The 26,589-nt window shown below is 43.3% G+C and overlaps 1 protein-coding gene across 1 annotated transcript in view; it reads right to left on the reverse strand.

Annotated features, from left to right (window-relative positions):
- F9 (coagulation factor IX) overlaps positions 1-25,817 on the reverse strand; it is a 48,438-nt gene extending 22,621 nt beyond the window's left edge. The window contains exons 1-5 of the mRNA XM_020971779.2: positions 25,685-25,817; positions 18,355-18,518; positions 17,382-17,406; positions 11,446-11,559; positions 2,470-2,598 (exon numbers count right to left, since the gene is read on the reverse strand). Coding sequence (XP_020827438.1) covers positions 2,470-2,598; positions 11,446-11,559; positions 17,382-17,406; positions 18,355-18,518; positions 25,685-25,751 — 499 coding nt within the window. The 5' untranslated portion in view covers positions 25,752-25,817. The remainder of the gene's footprint in view (positions 1-2,469; positions 2,599-11,445; positions 11,560-17,381; positions 17,407-18,354; positions 18,519-25,684) is intronic.
- Positions 25,818-26,589: the final 772 nt, after the last annotated feature.

A 26,589-nucleotide genomic window follows, 5' to 3' on the forward strand; every position in this document is an offset into this window, starting at 1 on the left:
CAGTGCTTTAAAGACCACTCCTGGTTATTGGTAGCATCTTCAATTTCCTCTGCTGAGCCTCACCTTGATGCCGAGATAGGCAGCCTGCCTGAGTATGCTGGCAAAGCTCAAAATGTGATATACTAGACTAATGAGATTCCACCTTTGAGACATCAAAAACACCCTTCTCCCATACAAAATAGGCACAGAGGAGCTGTTTTTCAGTGGCAACTCCTGGGAGCTTCATTCAGCTGATCACCAAGCACTTATTAAGTGCCAACTGTATACCAGACACTGTGCTAGGTGCTGAGGAGACAAAGACAAAAACAGTCCCTGTCTTCAAGAAGATTATGGCAGGGGGTGGGGCTGGTGTTGGGGGCTACAAATCAGCTTATACAAATAATAGGTAGATATATTTATAACATCATATATAAAAAGACATATATAATATATAAGGCATTAGAACCTGGGGATAACAGGACAGGCTTCAGGTAGGAAGGAGGTGGCACTTCAGCTAAGTGTTAAACAAAACTAAGGATTCTAAGAGGTAGAGGTGAAGAAAGACTGCATTCCAGGTGTGAGGGGACAGCCTGGACAAAAACATGGAGGTGGGATACCATGTGTAAGGAATAGCCAGAAGGCCATTTTGAATGGATTGTAGAATGTGGGAAGAGAAGTAATGTATAATAAGGTTAGAAAGGTAGGTTGGGACCAGGTTGTGAAGGTTGTTTCTCTCTGGTGCCAAAGTGTCACTATCGCTGACATGAGGAGCTGACTTGTTCTATTTGAGATTCTTCCAACTTCATTTTTTTTTTTTAGGCAATTGGGGTTAAATGACTTGCCCAGAGTCACACAGCTAGTCAAGTGTTTGGTCTGAGGCCGGATCTGAACTCAGGTCCTCCTGAGTTCAGGGCTGGTGCTCTATCCACTTCACCACCTAGCTGCCCCTTTCCAACCTCATTTTCAAAGAAGAGGCATATGCGACTATATTTCTGTGCATGATAACGTGGCTCTCGGACCTTTCTAAACACGGGAGTTGCCCAATCAACACCATCCTTCTCTGAGGTGGCATGACAAGCAGTAGCCTAGAAATGTTGGCCCAGAGAATTGATTCCCTGCTGCCCAGATATATGACATTGATCAGCTTGACCAAAGGGTACAGCTACAAGAGGGATTTAGAACTTGCCAAGCTTGTTGGAACACAGCTTGAGACCCAGGGATTTTAAATGATCTCTGCAGAGCCTCCCAATCAGGGGCTAACAGAATCATGCTTGGAACACTCAGTCTCTGAGTTTCTGGCCCTCTTGGGATATTTGCTGTTACCACTGATTGAATTTGATTTACTGACTCACAAATATTTAAACCAGCCATGCCAACTGGTGTTGCCCTATGTCCTGACAGCCCAAGAAAACATTGCTAGGCTTGAAAGAACTCAGACTCTGGAGAAGGGACAGAGATGAAGAATTCATCTCCAAGAAAAGAAAGAGAGAAAGGAAGGAAGGAAGAAAGAAAGAAGGAAGGAAGAAAGAAAGAAGGAAAAAAGGGAGGGAGGGAAAGAAGGAAAGAAGTTTAAGATGATTGAGAATTCCCACACTAGTAGAGTGAAAGTATTCGAGACTGAGGGGTATGGTTTGCCTTTTGTTTTACTTTGGTATTCCCAGTGGCCAGCATAGTGCCTGGCATCCAGTAGGCACTTAATAAATGTTTTTTGGATTGAATTGTGGAATTGGGGAGAGGCCATTAGAGATCTTGTAGTCCAGGGGTTCTTCCTCTTTTTGGTGGCCTGAAGAAGCCCATGGCCCTTTCTCAGAATAAGGTTTTAAATGTATAAAATAAAACATAGTATTACAAAGAATACCAATCATATCTATATCTATGTAAATCCAAGTTCACAAACTCCAACGTAAGAACCTCTGCCCAGTCAAGCATTGTTAGACACAAAAAGTGAAGCTGAGAGGAGGGAGTTCTGCACTCCCCATTCTAATTCTGCTGTCCTGGTGGCTGCTATTCACAGAAGTCCCCCTTCCATCTCAGGCTTCTGGCCCTTTGTGTAATCTAGCCCTCATGGCTGGGTAGTCTCCCCTCTCCACTTCTTAGGATCCCTGGTTTTCTTCAAGGTAAAACTCAGGTTTTTTACGTGCAGAAAACCTTTATCGAGCCTCCCTCCTCCATTTGGTAGAAGTCTCCCACCTCAAGAAATCTTGATCATACTTATCTGTTTACACATTGTATCCCCCAGGAAAATGTAAGTTCCCTGAGGTCAGGGACTCTTTTGGGGTTTCTCTTTGTATTTTTGTGGCCTAGTACAGTGACTGCTACATAGTAGATGCCTAATAAATTCTAGTTGGAGCTCAATAAATGCTACTGGTGAATTGATTTGGTATGGATTAGAAGGGGAACATTTTTCAGATGATATAGAATGTTGAAGGACTAAATATAGGTTTGGTGAACTTATCTGTCAGACTTTAGAAAATCTGTTTCAATTTGGACCTGCTGGTTCACAGGACTTCTGGTCTTCTGCCAGTTGGTATCCCGTAGTACAGGAACACACCACTTTGTTCAAATCATTCATCCTACAGAATTGCTTACAGCCGCCATTTTTAATATTACAGCTGGCATCTGGAAAAGGAGTCGGTTATTCAGTCAACAAGCATCTAACTGTACAGAGATAAACAAAAAGCAAGACAACGCCTGCCCTCAAGGAGCTTCCATTCTAATGAAAGAACATAACACATAAAGGGGGAGCTGAAAAGCATAGGGGAAGTTGAGGGTAGAAGGTATCAGATGGGCACATTGGTTATATCTGGAGAAGGAGGGATGGTTGTCCTGGGGCTCTCTTCAAAATACAGGTTCTGGAAAGAAGTCACCAGTGGGAGAAGTGGGGATTCCTTTGCATATGGGGTGGACAAGATAGCTGTTGAGATTCCCTTTCAACTCTCATATTCTGTGATTCTGGTCCTAGTGAAGTTTTTTTTTTAATTGAAGTATAAGACTTTCTATATTTACCCACGCTGAATGCAGTTTAGACAACACTGGGAGGAATTTGGAATATTTAGTCTGGAGGAATTTGGAACTCAGTGGGGACAGCATGAGTTTATAGATTTGTACCCAGAAGAGACTTTAGAGGTCACCTAACCCAATGTCCTCATTTTACAGATAGGGAAACTGAGAGATGAACACAAGAACTGTCTTCAAGTATTTGTGGAAGAGGGATAAGACCAGTTCTTCTTGGCTCCAGACGGCAAACTGAACAGGAGTATTGGGTGAGAGGTGCAGAAAAGGAGATTTAGGTTTACAGCTCTCCCAAAGTGACATGGGCCACTTCAGGAGGAAATGGGCTCTTCTTCACTGGAGGTCTTCAAGTGGAGGCTGATATGGGGTGGAGGGCATTCTCGTTCATGTATGGCCTCTGATTGAATTGAGAGCAGGAAGGGACTTTAGAGGCCATCTAGAGCAATCCCTTCATTTTTTCAGAGGGGAAAACAGAAGCTCAGAGATGGGAAGTGATTTGCCTAATGATGTACGGGTAGTAAAGTAGCGGAGGTGAGGTTTCAGATCCAGGTCTTCTGACTCCAAGTTCAGTGTTGTTTTTTTTTTTAATTGTCCAGCACTGCTACCAGGTAAATAAAACAGTAAATCTTTTCTTAGGGAGATGCTACAGGGACTGGAATTCTACTCTGTCTAGAGATAATCCCCAAGTACTTACTCTGGGTTTTTAATGAATACAAATGTGACTTTGCACTTTTCTTTAAAAAAAAAAAAAAGACCTTTTCCCCTGCTCCAGCCAGTGCTGATAACCTTGGTTATTTTCCCCTTCACTTGGTATCACTTTATTTCTACCCAGAAATGTGAAAGTGTACATCCAAAGCAAACAAGCCCTGGAGAGAGAGTTCAGCCAATCTGCAGATGAGGTGAAGAGTTGACAATGAAAGGAGCCCTTTGGCCCTGTCACACCTCCCCCCACCAGGTTCTATGTCATGTGACTGCTTTGGTCACTTCCCACCTTCATCCTTGCCCTGCATATTCAAGGGGGCCTCTGCTGACAGTGAATGACAGAGTCACCAGCAGAAAAGTTCTAGGCTAGGAGCCAGAGCTGGGAAGAACACAGATCTAGATAGAGCTGGAAGGGATCTCAGTGATCATCTATTCCAACCCCCTCATTTGACAGATGAGGGAACTGAAGGCCAAAGAAGGCCAAGTGATTTGCCACATGCATGCTCAAAGAGATGGAAGGGATCACGGGCCAGTTAATTCCTGCCTCCCCCAACCTGCCTCCTCCTGCCATTTTACCTATAAACTGAAATCTAAAAAAGCGGAGTGACTTGGCGAAGGCCGCACAGGTAGGAAGTGGCAGATCCATGTTCCAGATCCAGGTTACAGCATCGTACATTTGGCTCTAGTAGGGTACTTTGAGACCATCTCGTCCAACCCATTCAGGTTAGAAATGAGGAAACTGAGGCCTAGGAAGGGTCTTTAATTTTGATTCTACTAGGCTTTCCATGGTCCTCTGCTGTGGATTTGCTTGGGCGTGCTGTGGTACAGATGGAAGAAAAAATTTGTTCCGATTCTCTTGTGCCCCACTCTCCCCCACATCTACCTCACAGAACAAGTAAATGAGAGTAGTTACTAAGGCCCTGTGTCATTATCCCTTGTCTAGCAACAATAACCCTTTTGTGACTGTGAGCTTCACTAATACTCCAATGGCTAATAACTTCTCACCATCCACTTCTCTCCCTATCTCTGTTTTAATCAACTACTGGGCACATAGAAGCAAACTATTCCCCCTTTCCCATTCTCTCATCCCCAATCTCTGAAGCACACCATACTACCATCCTACTCCAACCCTACCCCCCTTCTTCTGCACCCTCTGGAATTCCTTTTCCATAGTGAACAAACTTCCCTTTGTCCTGGACCTCTTTCTCTCATTTTCCTTCCATCTACTAGGCCTCATTGTGACCGGCTCCCTCTTTCCCGTGACCATGTTCTATTCCTGGCCCTCCTCTCCACCACTGGCTAGACCTTCAGCCCCCCACCCTAAACAAGGGTGCTGGGCGGCAGGGTGTGGGTTGAGGTGCTATTTCATCCTCCATTTTGATTCTAAACTTTCCCTTTATCACCATCAATGAGCAACATCTCTTCCTCTGAAGTCCAAAAGAACCTTTCTGCCCAATCTCTGATGACTGTTTTACATGGGCTCCCACATCATTCTCCTTCTTTTCTCTTCCCCATCTCCTGCACTTATAGTAGGGGACTCCAACATCCATGTTGATGCTCCCTCAGATTCCTTAACCTCCTAATTCTTTGGTCTTCTTAAATCCCATGACCTATTCCTTTACTCCATCTCAACCATACATGAAGCCATACTGGATCTTACCATTACCCATAACTGTTTGATTTTCCTATTTATAAATTCTAACATTCCTCTGTTCCTCAGAGAGACCTCCAATCTCTCTTCCCCTCAGTTCTTTCTGAGGCCATTACCCTTTCTTGTGCTTCATTTTCCCATCTTTCTAGTTAGCCAATTCAACTCTACGCTATCCTTTCTTCTCAAATTCCTTTCTTCTTTGTACAATCACTATTCATCCCTTGCCAAATCTCATCTTGGGACTGCTTCCATCGTTCACCTCTTCTTTCTCCTGGTTCTGCCTATTGGACGGCTCTTTCTCCATGCTCTTTGCTGGTTCATCATTCATATGGCACAACTGCACTGTGGGTGTCCCCCAGGGCCCCATCCTAGGCCACCTGTCCTTCTTTCTCTCCATTCTCTCTTTGGATGACCTCCCTACCTCCTATGGGTTTAATTGGCATCTCTATATCTCTATACAGATGATCCCAGATCTCTATATCCAGACCTGGTCTCCTTTCTTCTTTGAGCTCGAGACCCACATCATCAATTACTTGTGGGACATTTCAAACTAGATGCCCCAAAGACAGCTCAAAGTCAACAAATCCAAAACAGAGCTTTGTTATCTCTTCCCCAGAATCCATCCCTTTTCAGAACTTCTCTATTTCCCTACCATGTTTGTAGTCTCCTAGGTTCTTAACCTCAGTCTCTTCCTTGATTCTTACTTTACTGTCCCCTACCCCACATGTACCACCAAACATTGCCATGTCTACTCCCAAAACATTTCTAAAACCCTACATTTGCTCTGCTAACACAGCGTTCACCTTAGTTCAAGCCCTCTCCAGTTATGCCAAGTCTTATGACTGGTTTCCTTGCCTCAAGTCTCTCCCTACTTCAGTCCACCCTCCACAACTGCTACCAAAATGATTTTTTCTTAAGTGTAGATCTGACTTTATTACTCCCCTATTTTCTCAACTCCACTGGCTCCCTGTTACCTCTAACATCAACTGTATGGTCCTCTAGCTTTTAAGTCCTTTCACATCCTGAGTTTCTACCTATACTTCTAACCTCTTTAGACATTCCTCTGCCTCCCCCAGCATCCTTCAACCCAGCCCTACTGATCTTCTTTCTATTCTTTATACATAATACTCTACCTCCCACTGTCATGCCTTTGCACTGGCTGTTCCCCTGCCTGGAATGCCCTCTCTCTCTCCTCCACCTCACACATCCCTCTCTTCCTTCAAGACATAGCTCAAAAATCCCTACATGAAGTCTTTCCTGGTCTCTCCAACTGTTAGTACCTTCCTTCCCACACTACCATTTAAAAAACTATTTTATATTTATATTTATTTTTTATGGACTTATATATGTACTCATTAGAATGTAAGCTCTTTGTAAGCAGAGATTGTTTCTTTCATTGTATTTGTAGCCCCAGAATTTAGCACAGTGCCTGGTATATAGTAGACATTTATTCAATACTTTTTGGTTGGTTGATTGAGTTGTATAAACTGGGGCCAGTCTCTTTGCTGGTTCTCAATTTCCTCCTCGGTAAACTGAGGCAGGTGGAGGAGAAGTTGTGTCAGGCCCTTATCACTGACATTCTGTGATTCTAGAAGAGCTTACCTGTCATGAAGCACCCTCCCCTCCCCTCCCCTCCTGCTAACACAAGATGCCTCTGCCCATTCCCACCTACTTACAACCAGCTTGATGATGGGGGGTTTATATTCCCCATTTCTACTTTCCTTTCATCTAGTCCTCATTCCTCCCTGACAATATCAACAGAAAGGCTTTCTGGACAATGAGGTCACCACAAAGTTCATTGTTGTTATTTATTTAGCAGAATCTGCCTAATTCCCAATTCTCATACACTGCTATCCACTCCACTCTGTGCCCCCCCCCGCCACCAACCCCAATGTGTAGAAAAGGCAGCACCATTTAGAAGAGTGGAAGTCTTCGTATCTAAAGTAGAAATGCCACATTTGAAAGAAATGTTAATTTGTCTGTATGTTATTAAATATCTACCCCCTTAGCTGGTTGAGGTATTATGAGCTTGAAAGGGGAGGGCAGCTAGGTGGTGCTAAGGTATTCGAATCTTCCTGAGTTCAAATCTGGCCTCAGATATGTACTAGTTGTGTGACCTTGGGCAAGTCACTTCACCCTGTTTGCCTCAGTTTCCCTATCTGTAAAATGAGCTGGAGAAGGAAATGTCAAAAACTCCAGGATCTTTGCCAGGAAAACCCCAAATGGGGTCATGAAGAGTCAGACACGTGATTGAAATGACTGAACAAATTGAACATCCCTGAAAAGGGGGGGGGTGGAGGTGCAGGAAAGCCCACGTAATAGCAGCAGACACTAGACTGATTGAATCCTGGCTCTGCTACCGGCTAGCTGTGAGACCTTGACCCTGAACTGAGCTGGGCCTTAGTTACCTTGACTGCAAAACAAAGGGATTGTACTAGAACCCAGTCTCTAGGGGATTTCTAACATCCTTTCCAAGTCATGACCCTCTGATTTGGGGGCATCCACTCAGACGATCTGAGAGATGAGAACTCTGGATTTCCTCCATGAAAGGGTTCATGTAAATTACCTCTTAGGTCCCTTCCAACCCTCAGCGTTTGTAGTTGTGTGGGTCTGCTGGCCAGGGTACAGCAGTGATCTCAGTGCCTCCTTGCATTTTCCTCTGCAGAAGGGGAGCAGAGGCCCAGGGGGAGATGGGAAAGGGAAGCTCGAGAAAGTTTAAAAAAAAGAGAGTCATCTGTATCATACATTGCCCCAGCCTAATCTCTTTCCTGCCTGAGGTAAGCTTGATAAAAATATATTTATTTCTATCCTTCTGTGGAGCTGGTAGATATGTTTTTATTATTATTTTGTTAAAAATACTATACAGACCGGGAAGAGACTAGTGCTAGAAGAGGCCCTAGAGCCAGCTTCTTCATTATACAGATGAGGAAACCGAGACCCAGAGATGGGAAGGGATTTGCTCCCTTTGAGCGCCTTTACAAAACCTCCAACCAGAAGTGAGGGACTCAAGATGAAGAAAAAGACTTATGTTTTCAGATATGACCAAAGTGGAAATTTGTTTTGCTTGATTATATGTTGCAAGAGTTTGTTTATTTGTTTGTTTTTTCAGTTAAGATTGAGAGTAGAGGGCAAGGCATCCCCTTCCCCCAAAAGGAAGCAAAAGGAAAGCAGGTCATTAAAGCATTTAAAAAATTGCGAAGAAAGAGAACAGAAGGCCAGAAAGAATCATAAACAAGCAGGATGGCTCTCAAAATTACATGTTGAATTTATTCTATATTTAAAAAGAAAAACCAGCTGTATACCCCAGTGATTCATAGTTTCATGTACAATTCTCTTTTTCAGTTCAACTTTGGGTAAGGAAATGATTATTTCACTTGCTGTTTGCTAAAAGTTCAGAACAAAAACATAAACTTTTTAAGTAAAAAAAAATTAAAATTAAAACCCTCCAAATTTGTAACTTGCTGAGCTGAGAAGAGGCCCTGAGTGAGGCTAGAAATCCCCGTGCCTCTGAGCCCTGAGCAGCTACAGGCCCCAGGAGAGCCAGCAATTACACTGGCTTTTCCCTTGAGCCCCCAAAGTTTTTCTTTTTTTTTTTTGGAGACGATAAAGTCATCTAGGAATATTTAATGCTAGGGACCAGTTTCAATTATGCTTTCTTTATTGAATGCGTAATTGGGTTATTCCCTCAGCTCCCAGGCTTTCATTATTTAAGCTGATAATAAGTAACTACTTCAAAGATTTCTTCTTGTTTCTGCCTTAAGGGGAGCCGCATTAGGCTGGGCTGTTCTCGAGCAGGGATGAGTGCATTTCAGGTGAATGCTGCTAGCTAGAATTTGAAATGATTGAGCTCCACCCCTCGACCGCTCTCCGCCTCCCCAATAAATAAACAAATAAATAAATAAATGAAAGGCTCGAATCTGTTTTCTATCACTGCAGAATTTAGCAACTCAATGCTGAAAGAATGGGCTCCAAGCTGGGACTCAGAGACCCAATGTCAGGGGCTCAGCAGGCTGGCCTTCCCTATTTCTCATCTCTTCTCCCTCCTCTTCCCTTTGCCTAATGTTGTCTGCCTTTTCATCTGGGGGCAAAGGAGGGCATGTTGTGAAGAGAGACAATCTTCAGGTTATACTTCCATTCTGGACGGATCTCTTGGCACCTTTATGGTTGACTGTGATTCTGCTTCCCACACAAACAAGAGTCACCTCCATGTCTGTGTCCCTTTGACTCTTTTTAGCTTGTGGGGCTTCTTATGTCTGCTCATCTCAGGCCTACGAATTGTGTGGTTTGAGTTTTGGAGAAGAAAAAGAATTGTTTATGAGCACTGGATTCCTTCCACAAGCGTAATCCCAGCTTCATCTGCAGATGGTGAACATTGAGCTGAGGAACTTGTGGTTTCGGTTGGACTAGCCCATCACTCAAAGCTTAGGAAATACCTTTTCAGGATAGAATTAGCATTAGGCAGTGGTTGGGCTGTTGATAATGATCATAGGATCAAAGGATCTTAGGATCTAGGGATGGAGTTGGAAGGGATCTCAGAGGCCAAGTAGTTCAACTCCTCAGTTTACAGTTGAGGAAACTGAGGCCCAGGCGGGGGAAGTGACTTATCCAGGGTCATATAGGTATGAAGCATCTGAGGTGGGATAGGAACCTCAGTTTTGTAATTCCAGAGGCAAGATGCCCTATACATAAATATGTTGGTGAAATATAAATGACTAGATTGATTTTGTCCATGAAAAGATCAGGCAAAATGGTTTGGTGAGGAAGACTTAGATTGTATAAGGGAGTGGGCACTGGTCCACCTAGTTGGAATTCAGATATGAGTACCCCTAGTTCTATGTGACCATAGCCAACTGGATGGGGGAATGGTGGTCACGAAATTTTTGTCTGAAAAAGCAATTCCCCTTGGCACTTTCTATGACTCCAGGAGGGCACGATTAAATCTTGTTAAGAATCTATCCAATGCTCTGCTCTTGGTAGAGAAGGACCTCCAGAAGGATCCAGTCAAATGGAAGCTCTTTGAAGGCAGAGATATTCATCACTGTTGTCTTGTATGCCCAGCACCTTTCACAGTGGCTGGCACAGAGTAAGAATATCATAAATTCTGGTGGAATAGAATTGACTTGTATGTAAGCTTCTCAAGGGCATGATTACTCATCATTTTTTTTGTGAGGCAATCGGGGTTAAGTGACTTCCTCAAGGTCACATAGCCAGTAAGTGTCAAGTGTCTGAGGCAGGATTTGAACTCAGGTCTTCCTGACTCCAAGGCCAGAGCTCTATCCACTGCACCACCTAGCTGCCCCTACTTATCACTTTTGTCTTTGCATCCTTAACACCATGGAGAAGTGCATGATGGTCAGCAACAAACAGTAGTATATCTAGCAAGGAATTACACAGGACAACATTATAAAGGATGTCATCCAAGAAGTATATAAGAGAATAAGAAGATGGCAAGAGTGAAGGATAACCAGTGGACCACCTTGGGGCTCCATCAATATCTTTATGATGTAAAGAGAATGCAAAGAAAGTCCTCTGGCAGGTTGAGTTTTCTCTCACTCCTTCCCCTGATGGTGAACTTATGGGAAGACATGGAGAAGAGTAAGGCATGATGGGAAGGCATGGATGAGTTGCAATTTGCTTCTTTGGCGGAAATTCTTGCTTTGAAGGGATCGATCCATTGGAGTATTATCATCTTCACACATAGTAGGTACTTAATAGATGTCTTTTGAATTGAGTAGAACTGAATTGACAAGTCCAATTCCTCCAAGGCCATCTCAACAGCCAATAATCAGTAGTCTCCCTCTTCTGTCCTGTGGTTTGGCTGGAGAGGTAGCCTGCAGGCAATTAGAGGGCTAGGTTTCTTTGTCGCTTCCAATGCTACCTTTTTGGCCTAGGTATAGCCTCTGAGTCATTGTGTATCCCCATAATGACAATGTGGTTCTAGACCTCATAGCAATTACGAATGTATCTGATGTTTTAGAAAGCAGAAAGTAAACATTGTGAAAAAAAATTAAACATCCTGAGAATGAAAATATTGTTATTTGCCCATTCTGTTTGTTAAGCAGTTTTTCAACAGGAATCAATTCTGGACAGTATTGACTTACCTAATTCACAGTTCTTTCCTTCATATCCCCTTGGGCACCAGCACTCATACGCATTGATTTCATCCTTGCATACACCTCCATTTAAGCAGGGATTGGACTCACACTGATTGCCATCTTTGAGATAGAAAGAATAACATACTGAATTAGCAGAGAACCTCCCCACAGAACCCACTTCTACCCCTCAGACTCCCAAGTACAGAGAAGAGAGGAGCCTGTATTCACCATCAAGATAGAACTGCTGATTTGAAATATAAGCTAGTTGCTCTCAGGCATTAATGATCTTGATATTTTTGGAGCTTCTAGGAGAATTCCTTGAGGAATGAAGGGTAGCCTAGTGTGGTGAGAAAAGCACTGGATTTGGACGGTATGTATCCTGAGGATGAGAGTAGAATGTTAGCAGTGGGATACTTCAGTAACTGACACTCTCCCAAGGGTAGCCACCAGCTCTTCTTACAAGTCCTCTGGTTCACAAGGCTTTATTCATACTATAAACGACACAGAAAGGACTTGTATTTGAGCCCATGGAGAATCAAGACCTCTTCTTCCATACACATGCATACATAACTAGAGTTCTGAGTCTGAGTCCAGTGCTGTTTCTTTTATACAGTGTTGCTTATCTTGTAGAAATAGTTCATTCACCTACAGTACTTTTACCTAGACCTTCAAGTATTAGCCAGATTGCTTGAGACTTGGAGTCTTGCAATTAATATAAGGATGTAGTTAGTGGAAAGGATAAGGAAGAATGAAGGCAGTAGAGAAAAGGTAATGACAAGAAATAGAGTTTACTAGAGCTTTTTTTTCATATTCTTCCACTAAGATCCTCTTCTGATGCCTCATCCTAGCATGGAGGTGGTTAGTCCTGAGTCTTTAAAGACTATGCTAGGGGAACACAATCTCTGGCAGCTGCTACCAAGCCAGGAAGTCTTTGAATTATATATGTCTGTCTAATAAGAAACCACCCTGTCTAGGGGCAGAGCAGTTCATCAGCACAGGGTTAGCTACCTACTCTTCCATTCCTCAAAATTAAGAATCCTTACCCTTTCTCCCCTTTCTTTCAGTCACCGAACATGATTCCCACTGTTAGTCAGGCTGACCCCTTTACTTATGCTCTCAACTCCATTCCCCCCTACTTTCTCTAGGACACTGCTCTAGCACCCATCCCTCCATGCATATTTAATCTTTCCCTTTCCACTGGCTCTTTCCTGTCAATCTGTAATCATGCAGTCCTAAATCAAAATATTCCTCTGGCCCTTCTATTTCATCCAGCTACTGTCCCATCTCTTTCTTCCTATTTACTGCTAAATGTCTATACTCATTGCCCCCAACTCATCAAACCATCGCAAAGTGGCTGCTATGTTCACCATTATTCTGAGTGCTCTCTTTAAGGTCACCAATGATCTAATAGTTAAATCCTGTGGTCTTTGTTTGGCTCCATCCTCCTTGATCTCTCTTCAGCATTCTTCCCTGTTAACCATTCCTCCCACTGACTACTTTCTCCTCCCTTGGTCTCTGAGCCATCTCATTCTCCTGGTTCTCCATTTGCTTCTCCAACTATTTTTTGGTATCCTTCATTAGCTCCTTGTTTTCTATCTCAAATATAGGTGGTCTTCAAAAGTTTACTGTCTGCTCTCATTTCTCTCCACATTCTTTCCTTTGGCAATTTCATCTGCCTCCATGGAATTACCTACTACTTCTTAGTTGGAAATTTCTAAACTGGTCTCTAGCCTTGCCCTTTCTTCTGCATTCCAAACCCAAGATTCCAAATGCTTACAGCCTTCTTCATGAAGATGTCTCAGCAACATCTCAAACTTCTTATGTCCCAAACTAAGCTCATTATCTTTCGTTCTAAACCCACTCTTCCTTCTGGCTCTATTATTTTTGTCTCTAGCACCCCTGTATGTGTAGTCTCCCATGGCCAAAACCTTGGGTTATCTTAGAGTCTTCCTTCACCATCATTTTTTGTATCATCAGTTACTGGGTGCTGTAGATTCCCTCTTCCTAATGCCGTCTCCCAAGCACCGTCCTCCTCTGCCTTCATTTCCCTATTCCCATTGCTGTCACCGTCATCATGACCTTCCTGTACTATTGTCACACTTTTACAGATCATAGGATTATAGGATCATAGTTTTACTCCTGGAAGGGACCTTAGAGGATATCTTGTCCAACTTCCTCATTTTATAGATGAGGAAACTGATTTAGATGTAGAGCTGGAAATGACTTGAGAATTAATCTTATCTAAGCCCTTCACCAAGTATATGAAGGGACTTGCCCAGAACTTGTCACACACAGGATCACAGGTCTAGAGCTGGAAGGAGCCTCAGACATCATCCAGTCCAACTCTTCCATTTTACTGATGAGGACCCTGAGGCATAGACAGTTGAAGTGATTTACCCAGGTTTTCTCCTTCTAATCTCCCTTTTATATCACTGCCAGAATAGTTATTCTTTTGCATTGATCTGTTCGTGTTACTCTGCTGAGAAATATTCAATGGCTCCCTATTTTCTGCTAAGAAAAGTTCCAACTTGTGCCTGGAGTTCAAGGGCTTCTCTAGGCTGACACCACCCTGCCTTTCCCACCCTATTTCATGTTGCTCTCCGCCCCCCCCCACACCTTCACCCTGTGCTCTTAAGCCATATGTTACTTTTTACCTCTATGCCTTTTTCCCCTCTGGCTCCCAATGCTGTGCTGGTTGTATCACTGTTGCTGAGTGGCCTTCCCTGCTACAAATGCTTGCCCCACCTCTGTGGACCCAACACAGGGACTATCATTCCCATCTCAGGGGAAAACTACTCACCCCAATTATGTGACCACATGTTTGTCCAAATACTCTAATTTCTTTCGATTGCAATGAGAGTAACAACAGAAGATGGTAGAACTGGTTGATGTTCTTGGCAATGTTGGGCACTTGTTTCCAAACAAACTCTGCTAGCACTTTCCATTATGGGCTGACTCCTCTGAATTATTGAGGATGTTGCAGCGAAGGGCCTGGGCTTCGAGCCAGCTATGCAGCCACTTGTTGGCTGAAACAGGGCCTGGCAGCCTGTGGCACCTCATCTCGACTTCAATCTTCCCTTAGGGGCTTGTTGGGGTTTGCTGGGGGGCTAGGCAGAGCTAAAGGTTAAGAGGGGTCAAAGCAGACAGGCCGATAGCTCATGCCGCATGACATTCATCTTGAGAGCTGCTAAGTTGGTCTTTATTGAAAAACTATGTTTGGATAAACAGTCATGGAGTCAGAGATGGGCAGAGCTGGAAAGGACCTTGGAGATCAGCTCGCCCAGTCACCTCATCTTACAGAGAAGGAAAGTGAGCTGCCAATGGGGTGGGGGGCAGCCAATGTGTAATGGGAACGGGTAGTAGACTTGTTTTACGTTGATAAAGGGAGCTCCCAGGTGAGGAAACTCTACAACCTGTGCTGGAACTTAGAGTATCAGCCAGTTGGCTGAGGATGCTGAGAGATTAAATGATTTGCCTAGTATCAGCAGCCAGTATGTTTCAGAGGTAGTCCTCGAACCCAGCTCTTGCTGGCTCTTAAGTCCATCTCTCTACCCACTGTACTATGTTGCCTCTGTAATAGGGATAAAGATAGGGACTGAACCTGTGGTTTCATTGGCTTAGGGAACCCCCAGTGTGAAATATCCGTCCACGAATGAATATAAGGAACTATAACTTAAAATCTTAGAGAGTCAGTTACCTAGTGGCAATGAGAGTTTGGTCATATAGCCGGTATGTGTCAAAGACAGAATCTGAACCTGAATCTTCCTTCCAGTTGCCAAGTACTTTATATATATTATCTCCTTCTATCCTCACGACAACTTTGGGAGGTGATTCATAGATTTGTTCCTGACGGGGGTGGGGGCGGGGGTATGTAGTGACTAGAGTGCTGGGCTTGGGGGTGCCAACATCTGAGTTCAAATTTAATCTCTGGCCCTTAGTACTTGGGTGACCATGGACAAGTGGCTTTATCTTCTCTGGTCCTCAGCTTCTTCATCTGTCAAATGGAGATAATGCCTGTAGGAGCTACCTCACAGGACTGGGGTAAAGTGCCAGTACTGTGTGTTATTAGGTGTACTGGGCAAGCTACAAAGCACTATGAAAATGTCAGCTATTGTTAAGTTGCAGCCCCATTTTACAGAAGAACAGACTGAGGCTGAAAAAGGTTCAGTGACTTCCCCAAGGTCACACAGCTGGTAAGTATCTGAGGCAGGACTCAAGGTCCCAGCCTGCCAACTATAGTGCAAGATCACACTGCTAATTAATTGGTAGCTGAACTGGAGCTAGAATCCTGGCCTCTCATTTTCTTGTTGGTGACTCTAGTGAAGTGAAGAGGAAACTGAAGTACAGAGACCTTAAGTATGCAGCTCAAAGTCCCACAATTCCTAGGTGTGTGCCTAAGGCAGGGCTGAGGCTAGAGTCTTGGAGCTTCCAGAGCTAAAGTCCTGCGAGGCTTTGCATTTGAGTGTGGGCCTGGGCTTCCCTTGGTGGTTGTAAAAGAAAAGGGAAAGACCATACCCATAGAAGAGTAATAACAATAGTAATAATAGCCATTGAAATGCAAAGCACTGTCTAAACCAGGGGTGGGAAACCTGTGGCCTCCAGGCCACATGTGGCCCTCTAGGTCCTCAAGTGTGGCCCTTTGACCGAATCCAAACTTCACAGCACAGTGAAGCAGGTTCCCCACCCCTGGTCTAAATGAAACTATTTTTTTTGGTCTTCCCAATAACTCTGTGAAGTTTGTGCTATAATTTGTCTCCATTTTATAGCTGAGGAAACTGGCTGACAGATTAAGTGACTTGCTCAGTTCATAGAGCTAGCAAATATCAGAGGCAACTTTCGAACTCAGGTCTTGGGGACTCACAGGTCTAACTCCCTTTTCTTGACTCCACCTAGCTGCTGTGCCTGTCTATAAGGGGTTTGACCTGCTTCTCCAAGGAAAACTTTCCAACATTCAGAATCAAGCCCCTCCCCTTCTCCTGCATTTTCTCTGCTTCCCATGCCTGGAATGCTCTCCCTCCTCAACTCAGCCTCCCAGCTTCCTTTAAGTCCCAGCTAAAGCCCCACCTTTAGTGCCTTCCTGGTACTGATTATTTTCTATTCATCTTGTCTTTGGCTTCGTTGTACATAGTTTGCATATGGTTTCTCCCACTAGATTGTGAGGTCCCGGAGGGCGGGGACTGCCTTTTGCCTTTCTTTGTATCTTCAGGGCTTAGCACAGTGCCTGGCACATAATTAAGTCATTATTTAGTCACATCTGATTCTTTGAGCCCCCATTTGGGGTTTTCTTGGCAAAGATACTGGAGTGGTTTGCCATTTTCTTCTCAAGCTCATTTTACAGATGAGAAAACTGAGGCAAACAGGGTTAAGTAATTTGCCCAGGGTCACACAGCTGCTAAGTATCTGAGGTCAGATTTGAACTCAGGTCTTCCTGATTCTAGGACCAGCACTCTATCCATTGAGTCATCTAGTTGCCCACATAGTAGGCATTTAATAAAACCTTATTGACTGATTGTAGTGCTGACAAACAGGACAAGAGATTACAATATCTAGCTTGTGATGTCCGTCCCCTCCCCTGTCCCCTGCTTTTTGCCCAGGTTATAACAGTGCCCATGAGAGGAGGTGGCAAGGATGGAGTTAAAAAAGCATGAAACTTCAGACTTAAAAGTGCTGGGTGTGATGTCTAGCTCCCCCACTTTCTAGCTGTATGACCCCAACTCTCTAAGTTCAGCTTCCTCATCTGTAAAAGAGGCTAATAATATTGGTACTCCTAACCAGGATCAAGTGAGGTGCCCCTGTCCCAGCAGAAGTAAGAGCGCCCAGAAGGGCCTCATCCTCAAAACCTGAGTCGTAGCATGAATGAGGATGATGGTTCAGCATCCCTTTTGACAGATACCATTTACATATGACACATTTGTTTATGGTGAAATGAAATTGATACTTACCCACATACTGCTTCCAAAATTCAGTCTATAAAGGAAAGAGAAAGCATTAGAAGAAAATGAATGGTGATGCTATTTGTCACTTTATATATTTAAAACAACTTTTATTGATGCCTTTGGTTTTAAAATTGCATTCATTTCTGGATATAGTCCTCAAATGGAATGGATCCCTCCCTTGTAATAAACAAAATAATTTAAGCAAAATGATTCCTGATACAGTGACCGTATCTGATAACATGTAATTCTAACCTCGGGATTGGAGGTGAGGAACATAAGCTGGAGCTCGCTTATACCAGATCTTCAGAATAGACTCTTAAATTTATACCTTGGAAATCATCAAACAGTACAGATCAGGGCTTGATTTGTTTTGTTAATTGTTTAAGCTCAAGAAAGTGGAGAAAATGTTTCTGAGATTAAATGTAAATGTATGCCAAGCATACACTTTTTTTTTCAGAGATCTGGTTGTTAAACATTTACCAGCATAGCCCTGGTGAAGTAGTTTTCACTATCTGCTCTTTGAGATCATGAATGGTGAATTTTTAAAAAATGGTTTAAAATATAATCATCTGTCTTATATCCTAAGAAATCAATCACATTCAAAATTTATCATATTTTATCACCTACATTGGCCCAGGTATGTGGTTATTAAACTGTTCTCTTACCCTTCACTTGCACAGATTTGCGCTTTCCTCAACAGGGTACTCCTTTCTCCAACATAGATTGGAACTCCTTCTGTTAAGTTGTTTTTGTGAGTTGTTGTGATCCTACCCTTCCCCTCCAGCCCTTCATTTGTGGGCCAACCATACAGCAAAGGGTCTCTTTCTCTCTTCATACTTTACCAGGCTGCTTCTTCTGAAGCCTTTCCACTTTGCTGGGACTCACCAGGGCTCAAATTCTACTGGCAGAGCCTTTGAGAACCTTGGAACAACTGCATACCATAATGAAGAATGGGAAGATGCTGGTGGGAAATACTTACCGTCTTTTCTGTGTTTTCAAAAACTTCTCGGGCCTCTTCAAAACTACATTTTTCTTCTTTGCATTCTCTTTCAAGGTTTCCACGAACAAATTCTTCCAGTTTACCTGAATTATACCTCTTTGGTCGATTAAGAATCTTGGAGGCATTTTCGTGGTCAAGAAAAACTGAAAGTAAAGTCAATAAACATACTATAAGTGTAAGGTCAGGAAATACTAGTCCAAAGAATGATTATTTTCAGTCCAGATGAGCCCCAAGGTAATTTGCCATCAAAGCCCAGGATGAGGGCCTTCCCATGGGAAACTTATAGACCCATTTTTGGGAATTTAAATTTGATTTTTCTTTTAACCAGGGCCTTTATGATACTAAAAGACCACTAGACTTTCCTTTTTGGTCTGAGGTTAAAAAGAAATCCTTAAATGAGAACTCATCAGATCTTTGCTAATCACCTTGAGGCAATCCAGTGAGTTGTAGTCACTGAGGATACAAAGAAAGGCAAAAGATGATACTTTTGCTCAAAGATCTTATAAGCTAGTAGGAGAGACAATGCACAAACAATTATGTACAGACAGGCTATCGACAGGATAAATAGGAAATACTCAACAGAGAGAAGACATTAGAATTAAGGGGGATTGGGAAAGGTTTCTTATGGAAAGTGGGATTTTAGCTGAGACTTGAAGGAAGCCAGGAAGACAGAGATGAGGAGAGAGAACATTCCAGGCCTGTCTAATGAGAATCCTGAGTCTAAAGATGGAGCATATTGTTTGAGCATCAGCAGAGGCCAATGTCACTGGAAAAAAAATGTATATGGGGGGTAGAAGGTGTCAGAAGTATGGAAAGGTTCCAAAAGGCTTTGAATGGCAAAGAGATTTTTTAAAAATATTTGATCCTGGAAGTGATGAGAAGCCACTGGAGTCTGGGGGCAGGGATAACCTGGTCAGACCTCAGATTTAGGAAGATCACTTTGTCCTTTTAGAAAGCAGTGGCCCAAATGGTTTGGCCACACAGTCCTGAAATGACTGGTACTTGGTGATGTTTTAGCTGCAGATCAGCCCCTTATCACTCTTGTCAGCGCCTTTGGGTGGAGAAGGTTCCCTGCATCCAGATACCCTGAGTACTCCTCCACGCTTCAGCAGCTACTTATATTTTGATGACTTTGGAAGGTTGAGGTCCCTTTAGTTTTAGTTAAGGAACTCGGATAGATGGTGAGACATTGAGGCACAAAGATTTCCTGGCTGTGGGTGCTATTGCTGCAGAGCCAGACTGTGATCCTCTTAGTAAATGGAATGCATGAGTTGCTGTGGCTGAAACCATTCATTGTCTACTGGTCAGTCCTCTGGGGTTGGGCCTCAGTGAGGGTAGATTGGGCCTCTTCCCAAGTCATCCTTCATGCAGTTACCTAACTGATATTTCAGTAACACAGGTCTGACCATGCTACTTCCACACTCAGCAAACATCTGTAGCTCCCTATTGCTATTAGGATAAAGTAAAAATTCCTCTGGTTGGCATTTAAAGTCCTTCACAGTTGGGTTCCAACCCATCTTTCTAGAACCTTACTCCAGAATCTTATTCCTGTTCACATGATGCTTGCTCTAGACAAGCTGGATTATTTGTTGTTCCTCATTGACTCCACCCCATCTCCCACCTCCCTGCCTTTACATAGGCTTTATCCTTGCCTGAAATGATCTCCCTTGTCATCTCTACCCTTGGAATCTTTTCTCCCCACAATTACTTTATTGTATTTTGCATTATTGTGTAATGGCTTACGTGTGGATGTCTTGATTTCTCCCTAGGAGAATGTCAGCTGCCTGAGAGGAGAGACTGTTTTCTTCCCCCCCTCCCCCCGTACTTTGCTAGGTGCCTGGTACATAGTAGGTGCTTAATAAATGCTTGTGTAATTGATTTGATCCCCAAATGAAAGACACATAGTCCACTGGCATTCCTGGGATCATACTGGAAGCCTTTTCAGGTTGGCAAACCCAAGCTTATTCTCTGCTTTGAGAAGCCAGCCCACTCCCCCAACACATCCCAGTGAAGCATCAGAGAAGGACTGTACCCAGAGAGGACGTGGGGTAGTTTAAAATTCATATAATTAACATCTTGCACTCTAGAAGATGCCTGGAGGTGAGACCCTAGTTCTTCAAGGAAAATAAAACACCTGAAAAGGCTAGAAGCCCATCAGGTGAACTTTCCAAGACATTTGGGGGATTCCTTATATGAACTCTAGCTGTTGTCACAATTCACAAAGTGGGCCAGTTGATCTGTAGAGGAGGAAGGAAGTTGCCTCTTACAATAGCCCAAAGGAGGGTAGCAGTATCTCTCCCACCCAAGGCTGCCTGGAGGAAGATGAAAGCAGGGAGAGCCTAGGCCTCTGGCCTCATTTTAGTCAGGCTCGTTGGGAACTGAGCTGTATGTCTTACAATGTAGGAGAATGTGAGTGCTGGATGATGCCTTGTTGGGGAGGACTTGGAAGCTCTGCGGTTTCATTACCTGAGTGGCTCTCCCTCAGTATCTCTGTTGGTGTTTCCATGTGCTTGCTGTATGCCTTTCTGGGGAAAAGATGGAATTGTTGTGCATTGGGATGTAAGATGCTTGAGGTTTTAGGCGCAAAATCCACCGAAGGCTGGGCAGTGAAAACTCTGCAACAGCTGCATCCTTGACATCACCAGCATCCCTTCCTATTCTTTTGGGCAGGCCAATGTCAGAGGTTGTGGGACCCTGACTTCCGTAAGTGCAGTTTGTACATCTCTCCGAATAGATGTGGTGATTAGGCTTACTCTATTGATTTCAATATTTCAATTTGATACAGCAATATTTAAATCTAACATCTACAGAAATATAAGCTTCATCAGTCATTCATAGAAAAGAAGGCATCATAGAATAATATAATGCTATAGCTGGAAGGTATTACAAAGGTCACCTTGTATTAACTACTACCTTGAGCATGAATTGCCTCTACAAAATCCGTAGCAACTGGCCTGCTCTTGAAGCTCTCCAGTGACAGGGAACTCTCTACCTCACAAGATTTTTGTTGTTCAGTCATCTCAGTTGTGTCTGACTCTTTGTGACCACATTTAGGGTTTCCTTGGCAAGGATGCTAGAGTAGTTTGCCATTTCCTTCTTCAGCTCATTTTACAGATAAGAAAACTGAGGCAAATGGGGTAAAATTACTTGCCCAGGGTCACACAGCTAGTAAGTACCTGAGGCTGGATTTGGATTCTCAAAGGTAAGTCTTCCCAACTCCAGATGTGGCACTCTATTCAGTGTGCCACCTAGCTGCCCTATCTCAAGAATAATTGTTCCATTTTTAATGGCTCTCTGAGGTATTTCATTGATATACTGGACTGACATCCACTTCCCTAGAATTTCCATCCCTTTGCCCTACTTTTGCCAACCAGAATAAGCATAATAATACCTTCATTAATAAATGTAATTCCTTGTAAGGCAATCCTCAGCTCTTTGATTACGATTATATCTTGGAACAGCTAGGTGGCACTACAGTGGATAGAGCACCAGGCCTGGAGCCAGGAAGCCCTGAATTCAAATTTAGCCTCAGACAATTACTAGCTGTGTGACCCTAGGCAAGTCGCTTCACCCTATTTGCCTCAGTTTCCTCATCTGTAAAATGAGCTGGAGAAGGAAATGGCAAACCACTCCAGTATCTTTGCCAAGGAAACTTCACATGGAGTCACAAAAGTCATATGCCATTGAAAAATGACTGAACAACAACCATGACTCTTAGTGTTCTTTTCTTTAGACTAAACAACCCCAGTTTTATTGACTCCCATTGTCTCTTCTTCCTCCCTTTCTACTCATTTTATTGATCCCCGGAAACCCTCCATTTAACTGAAACTTTGCCTCTAAGATTACCTGCTAAATGTGATTGCCCTTCCCTCAGCCCTTCTATTCTTGACCTCTCTACAACTTTTTATACTGTTAACCACTTCCTTCTTCCTGTTGTCCCTTGAGTTTTATGACACTGCTTCTCTTTCTTGGTTCTTCTCCAATTTGTCTGCTCCTTCCTTCTCTATCTCCTTTCCTGGATTATCAACCACATCCCATCTATCATTGTCCATGTCCCTAGGGCTTTGTGTTGGGCTCCCTCCTTCACCTTCATCATCATCATCATCATCATCATCATCATCATCATCATCATCATCATCATCATCTTCTTCTTCATCATCATCTTCCTCTTCTTTCTCCTTTCCCTGCCCATAAGCTCCCATTAGTTCAGCAATCTTTTCTATTGAGGTGACTTCCAAAGTTCCTCACCCAGCCCTAATCTCTCTCTTCATCACCTCTCTGTCATCACCAGCTGACTACTAGACATTTCCATCTGAAGACATCTCACACTCAGTCCAACTAAAATGTAAGTCATCGTTTTGCCCCTTAAACCTTCCCCTTCTCCAAACATCCAGATTTTTGTTAAGGATACTACAGTCCTTCCAGTCGCCATCCTCAAGTCTAGGCTCTCTTCCATCCATCTGCAATCAGTTGCAAACTCTTGTCTGTTCTACCTTCGCAACATCCTTCTCATTCTTCCCCTTCTATCCAGCTTAGACTTGGTTTTCTTCACTTTTAACCCAGACTGATGTGATAGCCTTCTATGTGGATTTCCTTTCACTGATCCGTTCTCTGCCTAGCTACTAAAATCATCTCACTAAGCCACAAGTCTGAATATGCTGCTCCCCTGCTCAAACATCTTTGGTGGCTCCCTCCTTTCTCTAGGGTAAAATACAAATTCCTTAGCATAATACTTAAAGCCTTCCATGGAGAGTCCAGCCTATTGTTCTAGCCTTCCCTTTTCCCCCTTTCTTGAACTCCATGTTCCAGCGTCACTTGCTAACGTCCGCAAAGTTGACATTTTGTCTCCACCTCTAAACTAAACCCCGTAGTCCCTTATTTAAGGAGAATCACATGTAAAAATCAGAGGTATACAAAGAACAAAAATAAGAGGCTGAAAAAATTGAATGCTCATTTGGTAAGTCTATTATTCCCAATCTTCCTGTCTTGGTATTGGTTAGCCCAGAAGCCTGTAAGGCACTCACTCCTCATCTCCACTTCTTAGACTCCTTAGCTTCTTTCAGTCCTCCACTCAACTGCCCCCTCCTCCAGGAAGCCTTCCCTGATTCCCCCTGTTGTTAGTACCATCTCCCTTCTCAAACTATCTGACACTTATTAATATGCAAAGAGGTAGTATCCCTTGGTAGTATATAAGCCCCTTGAAGGCAAGGACTGGCTTTCATCTTATCTTTTTATCTCTAGTGCCTGGTGGAAAAGAGTGATGGATTAGAATCAGAAGACCTGGGCTAGAATCCTGGCTCCCTTACCTACTGTGTGTGGTAGTAATGTTATTCAAGTCACTTCCCCTCTCTAGGCCTCAGTTTCCGCATCTATAAAATGAGGGGCTTGAACTAGATGACCCATAAGGTTCCCTCTAGCACTAAGTTGCTGAAATGAAATAGATGCTTAATAATTAGTTTTTTTTTTTTTGGCTGGGCAATGGGGTTAAGTGACTTGCTCAGGGTCACACAGCTAGTAAGTGTTATGTGTCTGAGGCCGGATTTGAACTCAGGTCCTCCTGAATCCAGGGCTGGTGCTCTATCCATGGCTCCACTTAGCTGTCCTTACTAATTGTTTTTTGAATGGAATTGACTCCAAGCCTGTGGCCCTTTCCACCAAAGTCTTGAAAAATACAACTTCAGTTCTCTTCCTTAAGGTCTTAAATACCCTCCCCTGGACATACTCCAGCTTGTCAATATCGTGGTGAAAATATACTCCAACTCCTAAGCAAGTTCTCAGGCTCGCTTCCCTCCCCTAGAGATCTCGATTGAGTATGAAGAGTCCTAAAATATCAACTCCAAGAGCTTAGAGACAAATAAAAGGCCTTCCTTTCTGGCTGTGACAGTGGCAATAGGGTTTGCTGATAAATCCCAATGTTCTAATGAAAAGTTAAATGGGTAAACTGCAACCTGCAAACTTCAAGTGAAAAAGATAGATCCTTAAAATAGTAGCAGGCAATTTGACCTTGCCGAGCTGTTCGCCTTCCAAATACCTTGGCTAACTTTGAAAGGTGGAGAGGTTTGTCTGTAAACAGTAGATAGCAAGTTGGCATGGTGGCTCTGGAAAAGACAGTGTAGGAGAAACACCGTGGCCTAGTAGTAGATAGCTCGCTGGGCTTGGAGTCAGGAAGAACTGGGTTCCAATCCCGCTTCTGACACTAGTTGTGGGATCTTGAGGAAGTCTTTCTACCTCTGACCTTTGGTTTCCTCACCTGTAAGGTTTAATTCAATTCAGCACACATTTGCAAAACTATCTACAATGTACCAGGTGCTTTGCTAGGCAATGGCGATACAAAGACAAAAACACAGTGGTCTCTGACCTTTACTGGAGGAAAACAGCTGGTATTCAGATAAGTAAAGCAAAATAAATCCATAGTAGGGGAGGGGGGATTGGAAAAGGAAGTGGCAAATCACTCCAATGTCTTTGCCCAAAAAAACCCCCAAAACCCAAATGGAGTCAAGAAGAGTCAGACACATTGAAAAATGACCTAACAACAAAACAATCCTATTTTATTCGGGTGATGACAGATATCGCATTGTATTGTAAGCTCCTTGAAGGCAGGGACTGTATTTTCCCTAAGCACAGTGCCTGGAACCTAGTAGGTGATTAATACTTGTTTACTGAATTGAATTACTGAAGGTAAGGGGCATCTTGTTTCCAAGGCCCAAGCCTAATCCAAAAGAGAGAGTCTGCATGGGCCTAGTGTAAAGAGTGTTAGACCTAAAGTCTGGAGTCCGATGACACGTCTCGGAATCCTGGAATGTTTGAGCTGGAAGGAGCCCTAGAGATCACCTAGTCTAACCCTCTTATCTGACAAAGGCAGAAACTGAGGCCCAGAGAGGAAACGGGAGTTAAGTAAGGCCATACAAGAAGGCAGTGACAAGGACTAGGACTCAACCCCAGGAATTCTGACTTCCAGTCCAATACTCTTTCCACTACACCCTGACCTCCCCTTCTCTGGGCCTCAATTTCTACCTCTGTCACTTAACAGAATTTGATTAGATGATTTTTAAGGTCTACTCTGCTCAAGCAATCCATGAAACTTGTAGCATCTAAGAGAATCATGAAATTTTCTGGATGATCAGAATTTATATAAATGAATGAATAACAGAGCTGTTTTAACAAGAGAAGCTAGAACCTACCAGGCCATGTGTGACCTCGTGGATTTTTAATCTCCTTGGCTGACTCCGGCTTCCTAACCAAATAGCAGGAAGGACCCCTAGCTGTTCATTTGTACCTGTGGACAAAAGAAATTGAACAAGACACTAACCTGTGCCTTCAGCACCAAAAAGATATACTGAGCAGCAAATGATCAGGAGGAGCGGTAAGTCAGTCATGTTCAGACGGGAGCATACAACATTTGCTTGTTGATTGTGCAAGTAAGGAAGCTGAAAGATGGTTCCAAAGTGCAGATGAAGATGTATTTGCTTCTGGTAAATAGTTAAAACTGCTGGACCCTGGGATTTGGCCCCTAGCCTGTTAAGGTAGAGGGGGAAGGATGGCCAGTGGCCATCTTGGACTTACTGGCTTTGTCTCTATTCTCTGGGAAACACCAAGGGAATGTGGGAATTGTAGAGTTGAGGAGGAAGCATCACAGGTTATGAGTCTCCATGTTCCTACAGGTTTCCCCTATGAACCCTACCATAGCCTGAAGCCAGCTCCTAGCTAATCATTGGGCCAGAGGTATGATCTGGGGTGTTCTGGAAGCCTGGGATTTCACCATTAGCAGCTCAGTTTTTGTACTCAGTGGTATCCTCTACTCGTGAGGGTTCCCACATTTGACATAATTTTCCTGTTGAGTACTTTACTTTTTTTTTCTTTAAATAGTATTTTATTTTTTCTCCAATTACATATCAAGAAAATTTTTAGCATTCATTTTTATAAGACTTTGAGTTCTGAATTTTTCTCCCTCCTTACCTCTCCTCCCCTTTTCTGAAAATGGTACGCAGTTTGATATAGTTTATACATGTGCTGTCATGTAAAACATATTTACATATTCATCACAGTTGTGGAAGAAGAAGATCACAAAGGAAAAAAAAACACAAGAAAGAATAAAGTAAATGAAAAAAAATCGAGTACTTTCCTATCCATTATCCACCTGGGTCTCACCACTCTCTTGTGAGGTGAGTTAGGTTGCCCACACGTGATTCTGTCCAACCCCCTCTCTTTACTTAA

This window comes from Phascolarctos cinereus, unplaced genomic scaffold (assembly GCF_003287225.1).
Source record: "Phascolarctos cinereus isolate Bilbo 61053 unplaced genomic scaffold, phaCin_HiC Scaffold_8;HRSCAF=390, whole genome shotgun sequence".
Lineage (NCBI taxonomy): Eukaryota > Metazoa > Chordata > Mammalia > Diprotodontia > Phascolarctidae > Phascolarctos > Phascolarctos cinereus.